The following is a 15,000-nucleotide window of genomic DNA, read 5'->3' on the forward strand; positions in this document are numbered from 1 at the left end:
GATCAGACATTTATCAACATAAAACACACATCATGTATTTAAAATCACAATAATCATTTGTAAATGATATGGTTTGACTTTAGTCCCTGCTGATGAACAAGAACACAATTGACATTCTATATTTACCACCAAAACCAATAAAAAAGCTCATTTACATTATCACAGTCGTGTTGTGTTTTAATTGATTGTGTATCTGTCAGTCAAAGAACATCACACGAACACAACAGACCAACACACATCATTATCTGTATAACAGTAAACTACAGTAATATAATTGGTAAGCAATCCGCCAAACATTTATTTATGTCGCACTTTATACAAAACATCAACACTTTTATTGGAATAATAATAAAACATTATACATTTACTTTATAATGGAAGTCGGCGGACAACTGTCGCGAAACCGTTATTTACTCACGTCACTTCACGGCAGTGTTATAACCTGTTGTTATATTTAATATCTTATTACATTTAAATACACACTATACATTTATTTACGTATTTACTGCTAAATTGTCATCAAGTGATCGGAGAGTGAAGACGTGACGCACCTTTCGTGTTGACTTCCTGATTCAGTCACGTGACTTTGGGGAATACCACGTGCCGTTTGTTTACCGTGAGGCTTTAAAAGTTTGCATGCGTTTCATTTAATTTCAGAAAATATTCATATCAAAGTTAATTGTTTTGCCAACAAAGTGTCAAGCTGTGAAATCAATGAAATATACAATTTAAAATGAATTCATGTAAGAAATAAAATAAAGTAAATCAGAGTCCCTCATATGTATGTTTAATGATGTCTTGTTCCGGTTTTGTTCTCTCTTTATATGATTCCTTTAGGGTTTATTTTGAACAAATATGGGGTCTTTTTTTATCTATATGCAGTTGACACCCAAATTCATATCCCTTCAAAGCGTGATAATAATGCCTTTAAGCTTATTTTATATTGTCTGGAGGAACTCAAACTTGGTTTTATAAGGAATGTTTTGTGCCTCAATGAGCGCAAAAATTCGTTTATCGTGTTTGGCCCGAATGAGTGTGTTTTAAAACTTAGATTATCGTCTTTTTGTGAAGCTTTTTGGTCACCTCTGTGTTTTAATAATTTGATATTTAAATAAAATTGTATTGTATTGTATAACTCAAGATATTAAGTGTGTATTAAAAATGTAATATAAATTGTTAATTAAACACATATTTCTTTTAATTAAGTAAAGTTAAATTATTAATGTAAATCTTTGAGTAATTAACTGTTGGAGCATTTTTTAACATGTCCCACAAAAAAAATCACACAAATGATTTCAAAAGTTTTTTATTAAGTTAATATAGCAGTTTATTTTTGTGATATTTACTAATTAGTGTCACCATGCCACAGATAAATCTGATATACTAAAATGATTTTATTAGCAACAGCTGAAGCAGTTTGACATTTAAATATAGTTTACAAATGCTTATTTATGATTTACCTGATTTATCACGTGCAGCAATATGTTAGCAGTAAAAGTGTTTCAACAGTTCTAAACATGAGCGGAGCAACACGTCATTAATGAAGTGCAAAGAAAACACAGGAGACACTTTGTGGATTTAAAAACATCCTTTTAATAAGTTCGTGCCAAACATCCACACAGTCGCACAAACACACTCTCTCACGCTCACATCCACACACACACACGCGCCCACACACACACACATCCACTAGTGAAAAATAATGCTCCTACAAAAAGAACGCTACCATTTGTTTCCCACAATATCTTTAAATAAAATAACTTCAAGTACTCTGACGCAGGTACAAAAAGAACTCAGTTCTAGCTGCCTCCAGTGAGCCCGGACGGGCGGGCGGCTCTGGGGCCGATGGGGGATACTGAAGAATACTCCCACAGTTTCGTACAGTATGCCTGTTGAGCGGAGGCCTTGATGTGTTTTAGAGAAGAAAACAATGACGTTACAAAAACTGGGAAAAAAACCAAAGCAAAGCAAAGGATTTTTTGTCTTTTCCCTAGACCCTGTTCTGAAGGGTAGGCACTACTAAGATTAAGGAGACCACAGTGTTTTGTAGAGGATATGTATATACTGTACAAACAATAAATGTATATTATTCATCACTTTAAGACTAAAATCAATTGCTACAATCGTTCTAAGGCATAAACAATAGCCAATGTCTGAAACAATATGTACACGTCATTCCAAAGCAGACTCCATATATATTGACATGAATAGACAGTATGTACACACGGGACGGGACGGGACGGCCTCCTGCGGTCAGCGTGTACAGTGATACAGAGAGGGTTACAGAATACTCTGATGCCGTCTGGCACAGATCAGTGTAAACAGTTTCTTTCTTTCCTTGGTTTTTTTTCTTGGCTTTGTTTCGTATTTGGAGAGGAAAAATCAACAAAATAACACAAACAAATAATAAACATTCCGTTTGATTTAAAGCAGTTTTGCTATTTCTTCCTTTTCATAGAAAACGAAGAGTGGACCTTTCTTTTTATTTTCTCATAAATAATCATTTAAAAAAATTAAATACATTCACTATAATATTAACCAGAACGTAAAAACAACGAAACCAAAGGACGTATTTACAGGTAGTGGACAGGGATTCATCTCCTACACCTCTGACTGATGACACGTCAGTGCGACTCTTCTCCGAGGATCAGCTATTGCACCATGATGTGTGTCTGACGGCGGATCAGTTGGTCTGCTTCAGGAGCTCAGTCCACCTCTTCTCGAAGAACTTTCTCATGTTGTGTCCGGCCCGGCCGATGTCAGAGTTATCCTCGTTGAACTTCTCGCAGTTGTCGAACACCAGGTTGACGTCGATGATGAACGTCTCCAAGTTCTGATACCTGAACAACAGAGCAACAGTTCTTCCTCTGGTCTCTTGTGTAAAGTTTAGATGATGTGTGATGAAATCAATCAGGACAGAAAGACACTTACTGACTGCTGACCAGTTTCTCACGGATGGTGGAGAAGTCCATGGGCTTTTTAATGACTTTCTTGTATCCCGGGACAGATTTGGAGTTGACAGGCGTGAGGAACGGCCAGGCGTCCTGATGACGTTCCAGTTCCGCCAATAGAATCCTGGAAAAACAAAACGGCAAGAAACATTTAAAACCACCGAGAAACAAAGGTTACACATGATAGAGAGAGAGAGAGAGAGAGAGGGAGGGCACCTGCACAGGCCCAGGTCTCTGTTGTTGTCTCTGGCTGTCTTTGCTCTCTTCACACAGACGGGACTGTCGGGTTTGGTCACAGGTGGGATGGACGTGTTCTTCTTGTTCTGGTTGGAGGTGTTGGCTGATTTCTTTGGGGTGCTGTTGTTGTTGCTGCCGCTGGCGGCCGTCTCTTCTTCACACGCCTCTGTTTGTTTCTTGTTTTTCTTGGCGGATTCTGTCGCCTTCTTTCCTCCGCTGGCTGGTGCTGTACGGTTCTGCTGCTTCTTAGCTTTAGGTGACTGACCGCTTGCCTGAAATGATGATTGGATATAAAAAAAATTCAACATTCTGTATAACCACAACATGGCTGATGAAAACTTTAACACCCGGTTTCACAGACAAGGCTAAAATGAGCGTTCTTAACTGGAAATAAATTCTTCTGCCATTTCTTTAAATATGTCATTGTTTTGTCTCAAGATCCACACCAGTAATGTTTTTATCTACAGCATTTCATATAAAGCGACTTAGTTTTGTTTTATTTTTGCATTTTATGTAAAATGATACATAAATATATTTGAGTTCTTAAAAAAATAAAACAGAAAGTACAACAATCCTGTGCAGGGAGGGGCAAAATACCCCAAAGGGTTTTCTAAAGTCTCCACCTAAGTAAACAAAACTAAGCCTAAATATATAATATAATTATATCAAAACTGGCTTAAGCTAAGTCTTGTGTGTTAAATGAGCCTAAGAGAACACTGCAAATGTTCATTTTAAATCAACATTCTAGATGTATTGTGCTCATTCCAGTCCAGTGTTTGTTATATAGAAACAAAATCAATGTGAAAGACTGACAGCATGACAAGACACATGAAAAATCCACAATATCACATAAAAAATATCACATTTCTAAATACATGTTGACTTATGACTGTTGAAGTCTAAAAAAAATACACAGCATCTTATCTGTTATTTCACTCGTTTCTCTAGTGTCCCTTCTTTGGCTAATAAATGCAAACAGAAACAATATTTTTGTGTGAAATTTGGGAAAAAATGTTGATAGTAGTTCACAGAACAAAACAAAACTATCATTTTACCTAAACACATCCCTAGAAATAGTACATTGTCAAATTAGAAAAAGTCTCTTATTTAATCCGCAGCTGTATGTGTGCACAACATATTATAACACGTTTGTTTTTAATGAATCTTGTCATGCTGTATTGTTTCATGAGGTAGACTTTTAACACATATTGTGTTAGCTATGGCAAACAAATAAATAACAATAATAAGCTGTGGTGATGGGGTGTGGTTACCTTGGAGATGCAGGCAGGACAGTACCAGTCTCCCTCAGGGATGTTGGTGATTTTGGGTTTGTGGCAGTAGGTGTGACATCCTTTATCACAGCCGTCACACAGCAGAAGCAGATCTTCATTATCACCTTTTCTGCACATCTGACAGTACTGCAAACAAAGAAAAACAACAACTGGAGCTTACAACTATATCTTATGACATTATTTAATACTACTTTCTTTTTTTAATAAACAAATTATTTGAACATGAAGGCCACATTAAAACAGAAAATGGAAACTTCTTACGTTGCATTTATTTATTTGTCACTAATTTCAAAATAAATCCATAATGCTGTCAGTCCATGTTTCATTGTATGTGTTTTGGTTAATGAATCTCACTTATCATAGTAAAGTGAGGTCTAGAGAGAAGAGAGAGACTTTGTATGTGTACAGATGAATTACAGGAAGTGACCTGACTGACCACTTTCATGATGGATCTCTCCCAGGCGATGGATTTCTGCAGCTGCTGTAGACACATGGCCAACTGAGAAGAGCTGCGGACATCACCCATAGCTTTCCTCCAAACCTTCATCCCAGGAGCGATCTCCTCCTCTCCCCTGTACACACACACAGAGATCAGCTGACGGGTCTGACATCATCACAAACACACAACACGTCTGTGGCACGATCGACCTCACACCCAAACACACATGAAGAGTGCAGAGTACCATGCATTCAGAACACATGAAAACATCAAGTTCTGGAGTTGTAAAAGAAATTCACAGCTGGAAAGCAAAGTCGGCACACTGCCCATTACACCATGCAGCCAAAAACAGGAGGGTGCAGGCGGGGGGGAAACGAAAACCAAGCACGAGAAACCAAAACCGAAGCTGGAGCAGGGTGAGAGCGGATGAGCAGAGCGGCTCAGCCCCGGCCCGGCAGACAGAGGAGAGAGGGAGAGCATGAGGAGGAGGAGCAGAGACGAAGGCCGCCAGTCCGGATGACCTACCCTTCCCCTCCAGCGCTAGTGGATGGAGCAGGTGCGGGCACAGTGACCGTACCCACATTATCCAGTTTGATCTGGATGGTGGTCCCTAAGGGGCTCCGCAGGTACCTTCTCTCGATGTGCCGCTCCAGATCGGCCAGTCGCGTCACTGCGATGTCCAGCGGGTTGTCGAGGCGACGGATCAGGCCCTTCTCCGAGCACCGCTCCTCCTGGGACTCCACCCCTGGACGGGGCTTGGGGAGGGGCTTGTGCTCGTAATACACCAGGTCTTCTCTCTCGGACTGCGGATCCGGGTACGCCCAGCCCTAAAGCGAAGGATTGTGGGAGATGTTAACCTGCTCGAGCCTGACGCATGAAAGCCGCCAAGCGTCTGCACGCTCACCTTGACCTGCAGGCTGGCCGACGTCACCTTCCGCTCCAGTTCCTCCACCTGCTGCAGCAGAGCGATGTCCGTCTCCATAGCCTGCTCCTCCACGCACCAATCCCGCAGCGTCTCCACGGAAACCTGACCCTCGTCCAGCTCCGACACCTCCATGACTGCCACTGCCAAACAAAGCGCTCATGAGAACCCGCCCCTTCATCGCGTCTCTGTATGTTTGAAACAGTTTGTGCTTGGCCTCACCATCTTTGTTCTTGTTGCAGGTTTGCGTGATTAGCTCGATGGATTTCTGCAGTTGTTTCTGGAGTCCTCTCTCTCGGATTCCTCGGCTGTGGAGAGCATTCATGAGAGCTTTCAGCTCCTCCATGTCCGTCACCTTCCACCAGCCCAGCAGCATGTCTGAGAACACAACAAAACACATCAACAACACCGCATGGGAAACTCTCGCCGTCTTATACTTCTGCAGTTCACTCACCCTCAGGTATGGGCAGAGCTTCGGGGCGATCGTGGTTTTTGGGAATCTCCAGCGCCGCAGGAGACGTCATCTTTTCTCCGGTGGGAACGGGAGAGTCGCTTTTGCTGGTGGAGACGCTGGGGGCCGGGTGAGGGCTGGCGCTGCCCTCCGCCGACGGGTACATGTGCATCGGGCTACTACACAGGGGCAGATTGGGGCTGATGACCCCGCCGGACCAACTGAACATGGACAAACCCATGAGAGATCCACCCGACTTCATCTGGAGGAACACGTGGAGAGGTAAGTATGGTCACGCTAGGTTAAACAGGTCAAACAGCCTATGACAGATGAGCCTGAGCGTTACCTGTATGCCGGCGGGCGAGGGGTTCAGAGGACCTGACAGAGAGAGCAGCTGGTGATGATGATGCGGAGAGGAGGTAGATGTCGGAGGAGGAGTTTTGGGCTGGCTGAGTGAGGTGTCGTCGCAGGGCGAGCGAGGCAGCAGGCTGAACCAGTGGCCGCTGCGCTCGCCGAGGACCCTGAGCAGTTGATCGGTGGGCAGGAGCTGCGCGTGCGGCTGCAGGACGTGCGCCGGGACGCTGAGCTGCAGAGGAGGAGGGACGGAGTGCTCCGGGCCCGGGCTGCCGCCTTCGGTCAGTTTGGAGGTAGTTGGAGAGCGAGCCGGAGATGATGCTGATGTGGTATCCGTGGCGACGACCCTGAGCCCTGCAGGTGTGTGAGGCAGTTCCTGGCAAGCGGGGCTCGTTGAGGGGTGGAGCTTAGGTGGCTGAGGGGGCGTGGTCACGGGCTCTGTTCCCTGAAGTTCTTTGAGTGGGGAGAAGCGCATCTCTTTATCTGTTTCCTGATGGGGATCCACGAGTTTGTCCTCTTGTTTCAACTCCTCCTCCTTCAAAGGTACTGCAGGTATCTCCTCCTCCTCCTCCTCATCCTCCTCCTGATGTTCTGTTAACTCCTCCTGCGGCTCTTCTTTCACCTGCACGGCCTGAAAGTTCTTTAATCGTTCTCGTTCTTTCTCCAGCTCCTCCAGACCTACAGAAGAGAGATGATGTGTCAACACTTTACACAAACTGATGCAAGAACTGCTGATGAGAAGTATGTGCCTACAAATGCCCCCAAAGTGCCCCTCACCTTCTCCGCTCTCCATGGCCTCTATGTAAACCCCTCCACACTGAGGCAGGACCCAGTATCTGCGGCGGTATCTGTCCTGACCATATGACATGGACCTCAGAGCGTGAGACGACTCGAAGAGCTTCCGGCGGATCAGATTCTGCTGCTGTACTCACAGAAAAACACACACATGACTGACTGAGAGAGAGAGAGAGAGAGAGAGAGAGAGAGCGTGTCTTCAGTCATGATGCGTTTCTTTACCTTAGACAGCTTCTCGATCTGTTTCTCCAGCTCTTCAACACTCGTGGCTGGATCTCCCTCGTCCTGACAACACACAAACACACACAACATCAGTTCAGATGTCCCCACGCAACACACTGCCGTGTCTGAAACCGACCGTTCTTACCTCATCACACGTCTCCACCTTCTTGCCCTTTTTGGTGTCTTCCTCCTCCTCATCGTCCTCTTCATCTGCAGCATCATCACTGTCCTCATCTTCATCGTCGTCCTCATCACTGTCCCCAGTCTTCCTCTTGCGCTTGTGACCAATCACAGAGGCGCCTGCAGCGTGAGACTCCTCCCCTCCGGCGACGGCGTCACGTTTTCCGGTGCGTTTGGCGTGGATTGTTTTCATTCTGCTCAAATACACACACGCGTGGCTTGGTTTAGTTTGTCTGGTTATGTTGAAACACGTATGTTGTATGTAAAGGAGGTTCTCACTTCTTCAGTTTGGCCTCAACGATACACTCGTCCTTCCTCAACACGTTCATGTGCTCCAGACTCTTGTCGATCTCACTGCAGACACACAAACACACATCACATGATGAACTCATTGATCGGTGGCATCACAACAGATCACTCAAATATATATATATAACAATTGTGAAAATGATATTTTGTTACCTGATGACACTTTTGCTGCAGGCCACCTCATTGACCAGGAAGGCGAGAACAGATGCTTTCTGAGCCGGTGTGTGAGCCTGAAAAGACTTGGTCCTGAGACTCCGACTGAGATCAGTGAGATCTGTCTGAGCGCAGTGAGCCTCCATATACTGCTGAAGAACCTCAGACACGTTATCTCGGTTTAAACCCACATTAGTCAAGTGGTCACCCAAGATGGACTTCGCCTGAGACAAGACAGAGACACACACCCACCTTTGTTTTTATATTCATTCATGTTCATCATTTTCCATATTCTGCTTTGGCCAGTTTCATTTATTATACTGACTGTATTTTTTGTGTGGGTCAGGCAACCAAGTAAGGTTATAAATGATAACAGATGTTTTATTTGATTTGTCGACTGACATATGACAGGTGTACATGGCGTCTGTGTCTTACCCTGTGTCCTGGAGGTAACCCCGGATCAGACACAGCCGACGAGAGCAGTCGAACCAGCAGGTCCTGCACTTGACCCATGCTGTTGCCCAGGTTGAGCAGTCCCTCCTGCAGGACACCCAGCGTGGGCACCTCAGACAATTCCATCCCCAAAACCTTCCCGAAACTCCGCAGGAACTGTACCAACATCAGACAGTCTGCAAACACACTGCCGGGCAGCACCAGACCGTGAAGACGAGGAATCTCAGGAAGAGCCTGTCGCACACACACACACACACACACACACACACACACACACAGAGAGACGTTTAAAACAAAACAAACCACTAGATGGCAGTGTTTACAAACATTTAAAGTGATATAAAAATAGAGCTAAATATTACTTGAAACTTCAACTAAAAAGTAAAAAAATATAGATATAATTAATAACAGAAAAAAATCAAAACAATTATACATAAATTTTCAGTCTAAAGATAATAAATAACAAAACTACATAATAAAATTGGTAATGAATTTAATTATCATGAACATAATTGAATAAAACTGAAAACAAAATAAGTAAAATAACTTGTTTTGAGCGTTCTGATTGGACGAGTCTTTCAGTTAATGATGAGTGAAATGTATTAAATGAGGTTGTATGACTTATTAAAGACATTAAAGGTTTATGAAAGATTGTTAAAGGAGCAGTTCACAGTCCCTCAGTTTTTTCTTTCGATCTGATGATGAGTGAATGATTTGGGAGAATGAGTGATTATGAGTTAAAACTTCTGGTGTGAGGTCTTGTTACCTTGTGATCCGTCAGACACATGTCCTCATTGGGTTTCTTCATCTCTCGGATCATCTCCAGCTCCAGCCTCCGGAGCTCCATCTTTCTCTCCTTGTTGAGTCGTTTCTCATCTCTCTTCTCTTGCCTGAGGCGTTCCCGGTCCTGCGGGGGGCAGAAGAGACACTTCACTAACCCACCGGACTGACGGCGGGGGATTAACACAACACAAGTATCAAGAGCGTTCACATCACACTATTATGTTCTACAAGAACACTTTGGGGGGTTTTTGTGTGTGGAATGAGCAGCGTTCAGGGTTCTTTATTTAAATGATTTGTTCTGAGACATTCAGAGAGTGAAGAAGCCTTGAGACGCAGAGGGAAGGACAGTCTTCATTTCTTTCTATCTTTCGTTTCGCTCACCTCAGCTTTTTTCCGCGCCTCTACCGCTTTCATTAGCATAACATGCTGTCTTCTCCTCTCCCTCTCCTGAAAAGACAAAACCATTCCATCGTTCAGTTCGGGACAGCACGCAACACACCAAACCAAATATAAAAGCCAGAGACGGGCGATAAAACTGATCAGCGTGGTTTAGCACAGAGACACAGAGAGAGAGAGAGAGAGAGTGTGTGTGTGTGTGTGAACGGACACATTGTGATGGCCGGGATGAGACTGCCATGTACACGTGTGTTACGGCTTTATCAGAAGACAGAAGAAAAGAAAAGGCAGAGATGTGATGGCAGGTGAGAGGAGGAAAGCTGTCTTCAGTTAGATTAGCACAGCTACTGTTACAAGCTCTTAGCAATGAGAAAATCTCCCTGTACTTCAGTCTTCTGGCCATACACAGTCTCATTCACTAACTCTGTTCATGAGGGTAAAAACCCGTGTCAAGACGATGCAGACAAGCCAAAAAAAATCATCATTTCTCTCACGTCTGCATTTATAAACGTTATCAAATGGAGGAATATTAACTACACGTGTGCAAAACTATCAGACGTCAGACATCCAACTAGAACTAGAATTGCTACACAAAAACTACAGCGCTAATTATAAATCAGCCTTAACATGTGATGAACTTTTTATTATTATCAATGAATGACTTCTACATCTTTCAAGTGGTTTTCAAGATCTGGGAATATAAGAAACAGACTGTCGCCACAAGTGCCAATTAAAACATTTACACTGCAAAAAATGACATTTTTGTCTTGTTTTTAGTGAAGATATCTCAAACTTCAATATGACAATATATAATAACTTGACCAGAAAAGTGACCTAAGAAGATATTTACTCTTGTTTTCTGAAAAATAATAGAAGAATGAAGTAAGTTTAAGGTAAAACCAAGCATAATGGGCTGAGAAAGATAAGCTTGATTACCTGATTCAAGTTTCTTTTTCTCAACACATTAGCAGATTATTTTCTAGTTTTCTTAGACTTTTCTCCTTAAAAAGAGAGTAAATATCTATGATCACCTTCCTTGTCGAGAAAGTTCATCTTGATTTAAGAATGTTTAGATATTTGTACTACAAAACAAGACAAAAACACTCCATAAAGATGTCATTTTTTGCAATGTACATGAATGAAATAGAACAAATTGAGTTGTGTAAAAATACATTGATCTATAAAATCAAAATAAAAACAAAATGTGTGCAAATCTTTTCTGCTGAAAGCGGTGAGAACACTTGAACACTCTTATTAGTGAATGAGACCCACTGTTCCTACAACATTAAAGTCAACATGAAATTAAATCAACCTTTTTTCACTTTAAAGCACATTCATGAGAGTCTGTCGTTTTAAACATCAGCGGGGCATCACGCAGGATAAGGTTTGGTTTCGTGAACTCTTCTCAATAAAACATTTCATGTTGACTTTAAGGACTTTAAATCTTCCTATCTGAACCACAGATGACATGAAATGTACGAAGGAGAGAAGCTCAAGTGTCCTTGGCTTCTCTCATCGGTCAGGCACTATGACCTTTGACCTGCACTGATGACCTCACAGGGCGGTACAATCAGCGCAGTGCAAATGCAACGTGTGGACAAACACTCTGCCACATCACACACACACATCACACACATGTACATTCACAACAATATTCACTGGGTCGACACGTGGAATGAGGGTGTGTGGCACGTTCCACCAATGAGAGTGTGTATTCAACAGGCCTCACAAACACACACAAACATACAAAAACACAGCCACAGGCCCGCTGCATCAAAGTTGGTTCTCTCTCATTGACACACACACACAGCAGATGTAGGCGATGCAGTTTGTCTTTTGGTTCTCGGTTTTTGCTTTACAAGCCATGCAGAAGGAAAATGTAGTTTTGACAGCAGCCAGCGCTACATTTCAACATGTGCCGCTATGACATCAGATCACAACCAGGAGTCACGATGCGAGTGTTAGATGTACAGAAGATGAAACATACCCATACCATATCTAGTCTATGCCTCTCCATCTCCTGAGAGAGAGAGGTGGCAAAGTATTATGAGACAGAAAAAAATTAATAAATAAATCACAGCGTCATTTCAAAGAAGAAATCCAAATCAAACTTCAGCCTTGAACCCCAAAGAGACAGAAGAGCCCAGTACCAGAAGCATGAGATTACCCCGAGAGATACAAGACACAACCCATTCACGAAACCTGTCAACGGCATGTCCACATCACATTTACATAACCCCGCCCCCAACATTAAACACAAACATATACTATAACTATTCCATCAATATTACATAAAGAAAAAGTATTACGCGGTCTTTTAACTGTGACATTCATTTATTTACAATTGGTCGTTCTTTATTCCAAAGCGACACTTTTTTCACTTTTAAAATATTTTTGAGGGGTTCGATTTTCATTTTTCAGCCGTGACTCTCATTACTGTAATAATTTACTGCGTTCTTAAGTCAGTACAAGAATACCCCTACAATATACACTGTGAACTGAATATATTGGCTAGATAATGTCAAATGGAAATCTTATTTGAGACATTGGAAATGTGATCTGGACGTTTTCTTCACAGGTTTCATGAGATTCTCCCTCTGGTGTGTGTACAGACTGATTTCATGTGCTTTTATTTTTACTCAGAATGCACAATAAACACTTCTTAATACTGTATACACACTACTGTAAACACTACACATGATCTTTATCGTGTCTGAAAACATCAGAATGAAGGGTATAAAGGGTCATTATCACACACACCTGGTGCTTGAGAATAACAGCCTGTTGACGTCTCATTTCTTTTTCCTAAAAACACACAAAACATCAAGAATGATTTAATCATGACAACACACAAGTGTACAAGCAGACCAGCAATGAGACGTGTGTGTCTGAGATACTTAACACAACATGTCATTCATTCAAACACATTGTTTCTGAAGGTGTTTCAATAATTTTTTAATTAATTATTTTAATTAACACACAAATATAATTGTGAAAAAATACTAGGTTCTTTAATTAAAAATGAATAGAATAAAATGTTGTGTCCTTTAACAGGAGTCCTTTAAGATATGTGTTTTTATGTTGTTTGTATGTTTTTTCCATATTTTTATTATTTTAATTTTCAATTTTATTATTATTATTTTTTGTTTCTCTGTCTGTCCGTGTCATTTCCTTTTTTGATGATTGAAATTATTTGAATGCTGATTGTTACAATTTATGAAGTTATGTATTTCTAAAAAAGAAATTAACATATTAAAAAAAAAAAGACTAGAATAGAACTTAATATTGAATTAAATCAATAATAGAATTAAATGCATGAAATAGCCTGAATAGTGAAGGAAAGTTGCATATGATTTATTTCGTAGTTTTGATGCATTTACTTTTATACTAACTAATAATCTTATGTCCCAAAACTTTGATTGACAGTTTGTAATTGTGTTATTTATAATGTGAATGAAAAGATATATACAGACATTATTATTTTTAGAATTGTAAAGTTTTACTTAAAATTATTATTGCATAAAGGAATTTATAGTCTGTTTAATAATTGACCTGTGTTTCTCTCTTTATCTTAAATGTGTGTGTGTGTGTGAGGAGTGTTTGAATCAGTGAGTGTGTTTTCACCTTTTGTTTTTATTTATATAACTTGTTTTGCTTATAGTCAAAATGTTTCATGTACAGCTGCTTTGTAACAATGAAAATAGTAAAAAGCACTATATAAATAAAGTTGACTTGACATTAGATGTGAAATGGTTTAGTTTTGTGAAATCTCATAAGACTCATGTCACATTCATCAATTGTTTTATTTGTCCAGAATCAACTCTACACTTAACCTTGATACTAACACAAACTGAATGAGATTTACCATCAGTCAATCTTCTCACAAGAGAACATCTCTACATACACATCACAACTCATTATAATCATCATTTTTGTCCACACTGGATGAAGCGGTGAGGAGCGTTCGGTGTACACACGGTGTACAGTTTAAATTTGAAAACCTTTCTGAAAGCACTGGAATATAATCAATCTCAAACCTATCAAAGATCGCCTACAAATATAAATATTCATGATAATTTGATCAACTTGCGGCAGGTTTTACGTGAGAAGATGTGGAGTGCGTCTCATATGGTGAAAATCCAGATGTCAAACTCATTTCCCCTCACAGACATCAGTCAAACGCAGCAGACGCGCTCTTGTTATACATGAGGAACGTTAATGGTTTGCTGGAGTTAGGGGGGGGGGTGAGGGGGTCGGGGGGGTGAGGTGTTTCCACCGTGACTATAGGTAATGGATAAAATAGGTGCAGCGTCTCCTCTCGCTCCAAAACTGACCTTTATTCTCTTCTCCGCCTCTAACATTTTGGCATTGGCAGCCTCTTCTCTTTTTTTCCGCTTTGCCTGCCAACATAAAACAGGTCTGGGGTCAGAGCCGTGCGCCGCTACGGGTATAAACCTAAATTAAACATGCTAAAGCAACATCTGCTTTATTTATACCTCCTGCTAACAGACAACACAAACACACAGGAAAGTCCTTCTGTCTCTCACGGTTTGATATTTTGACTGTTTTTTTGTGTCAGAACGGTTCAGAACTATTCAATATTCCTCTCTGGTCCTGACAAGAGCAATATGAAAGCAAAGCCGAATTAGCCGTAAATTTAAACACGTAATTACAAACAGGCAGAAATCCTGTTCAGAATAACTTGCCGACCGTGTCGGCTCCAATTTGATTTTGGCCGGCAAAAACACTTGTGAAGCTTCTGTAATTGGCTGCGTCGAGTAAACAGTGTCTTCCTACCGCTACTTATGCAAGAACTGCCATTGTGGGAGGAAAAAAACATCTTTTATGTCTAATTTACCTCTGCTTTGAGACACGGGCGGATTTAATATTCAACGACCGTCGACCAGACCAATTTAGCATTAGTCTCCAGAAACATTCAAAAAAGCCTGAAATGTTAGCGAGTGATTCTGCCGTCTCCATGTTAAACAGCAGCCGCGTGTATTTTAAGAACTTATTTCGTCCGCAGTCTCTCAGTACCTCCAGAATCTGCTGCGCGCGGACTT

The 15,000-nt window shown here is 41.4% G+C and overlaps 2 protein-coding genes across 17 annotated transcripts in view; both read right to left on the minus strand.

The window, feature by feature from the left end:
- The window catches only part of wdsub1 (WD repeat, sterile alpha motif and U-box domain containing 1), a 7,253-nt gene extending 6,684 nt beyond the window's left edge, over nucleotides 1-569 (minus strand). The window contains exon 1 of one of the 2 annotated variants that reach the window (XM_056749685.1): nucleotides 552-569. The gene's annotated coding sequence lies outside the window, so the exon portion shown is untranslated. Of the gene's footprint in view, nucleotides 1-368; nucleotides 530-551 lie in introns of those variants that run through there. The other variant, XM_056749683.1, reaches the window with a different exon arrangement.
- A 1,000-nt stretch (nucleotides 570-1,569) lies between these two features.
- baz2ba (bromodomain adjacent to zinc finger domain, 2Ba) overlaps nucleotides 1,570-15,000 on the minus strand; it is a 75,737-nt gene continuing 62,306 nt past the window's right edge. For 3 of the 15 annotated variants that reach the window (XM_056749663.1, XM_056749670.1, XM_056749662.1), the window contains 22 exons: nucleotides 14,975-15,000; nucleotides 14,272-14,337; nucleotides 12,698-12,742; nucleotides 11,925-11,957; nucleotides 9,923-9,988; nucleotides 9,525-9,665; nucleotides 8,741-8,992; nucleotides 8,306-8,529; nucleotides 8,123-8,197; nucleotides 7,809-8,037; nucleotides 7,664-7,726; nucleotides 7,424-7,568; nucleotides 6,639-7,324; nucleotides 6,296-6,554; nucleotides 6,064-6,219; nucleotides 5,824-5,984; nucleotides 5,445-5,746; nucleotides 4,917-5,052; nucleotides 4,460-4,606; nucleotides 3,168-3,460; nucleotides 2,932-3,075; nucleotides 1,570-2,840 (listed from right to left, as the gene is read on the minus strand). The exon at nucleotides 14,975-15,000 is cut by the window's right edge and continues 40 nt beyond it. In XM_056749663.1, coding sequence (XP_056605641.1) covers nucleotides 2,684-2,840; nucleotides 2,932-3,075; nucleotides 3,168-3,460; nucleotides 4,460-4,606; nucleotides 4,917-5,052; nucleotides 5,445-5,746; nucleotides 5,824-5,984; nucleotides 6,064-6,219; nucleotides 6,296-6,554; nucleotides 6,639-7,324; nucleotides 7,424-7,568; nucleotides 7,664-7,726; nucleotides 7,809-8,037; nucleotides 8,123-8,197; nucleotides 8,306-8,529; nucleotides 8,741-8,992; nucleotides 9,525-9,665; nucleotides 9,923-9,988; nucleotides 11,925-11,957; nucleotides 12,698-12,742; nucleotides 14,272-14,337; nucleotides 14,975-15,000 — 3,806 coding nt within the window. In that variant the 3' untranslated portion in view covers nucleotides 1,570-2,683. The remainder of the gene's footprint in view (nucleotides 2,841-2,931; nucleotides 3,076-3,167; nucleotides 3,461-4,459; nucleotides 4,607-4,916; nucleotides 5,053-5,444; nucleotides 5,747-5,823; nucleotides 5,985-6,063; nucleotides 6,220-6,295; nucleotides 6,555-6,638; nucleotides 7,325-7,423; nucleotides 7,569-7,663; nucleotides 7,727-7,808; nucleotides 8,038-8,122; nucleotides 8,198-8,305; nucleotides 8,530-8,740; nucleotides 8,993-9,524; nucleotides 9,666-9,922; nucleotides 9,989-11,924; nucleotides 11,958-12,697; nucleotides 12,743-14,271; nucleotides 14,338-14,974) is intronic. The other 12 variants (XM_056749675.1, XM_056749677.1, XM_056749672.1 and 9 more) reach the window with 8 other exon arrangements.

The sequence above is a fragment of the Triplophysa dalaica genome, chromosome 6 (genome assembly GCF_015846415.1).
Source record: "Triplophysa dalaica isolate WHDGS20190420 chromosome 6, ASM1584641v1, whole genome shotgun sequence".
NCBI lineage: Eukaryota > Metazoa > Chordata > Actinopteri > Cypriniformes > Nemacheilidae > Triplophysa > Triplophysa dalaica.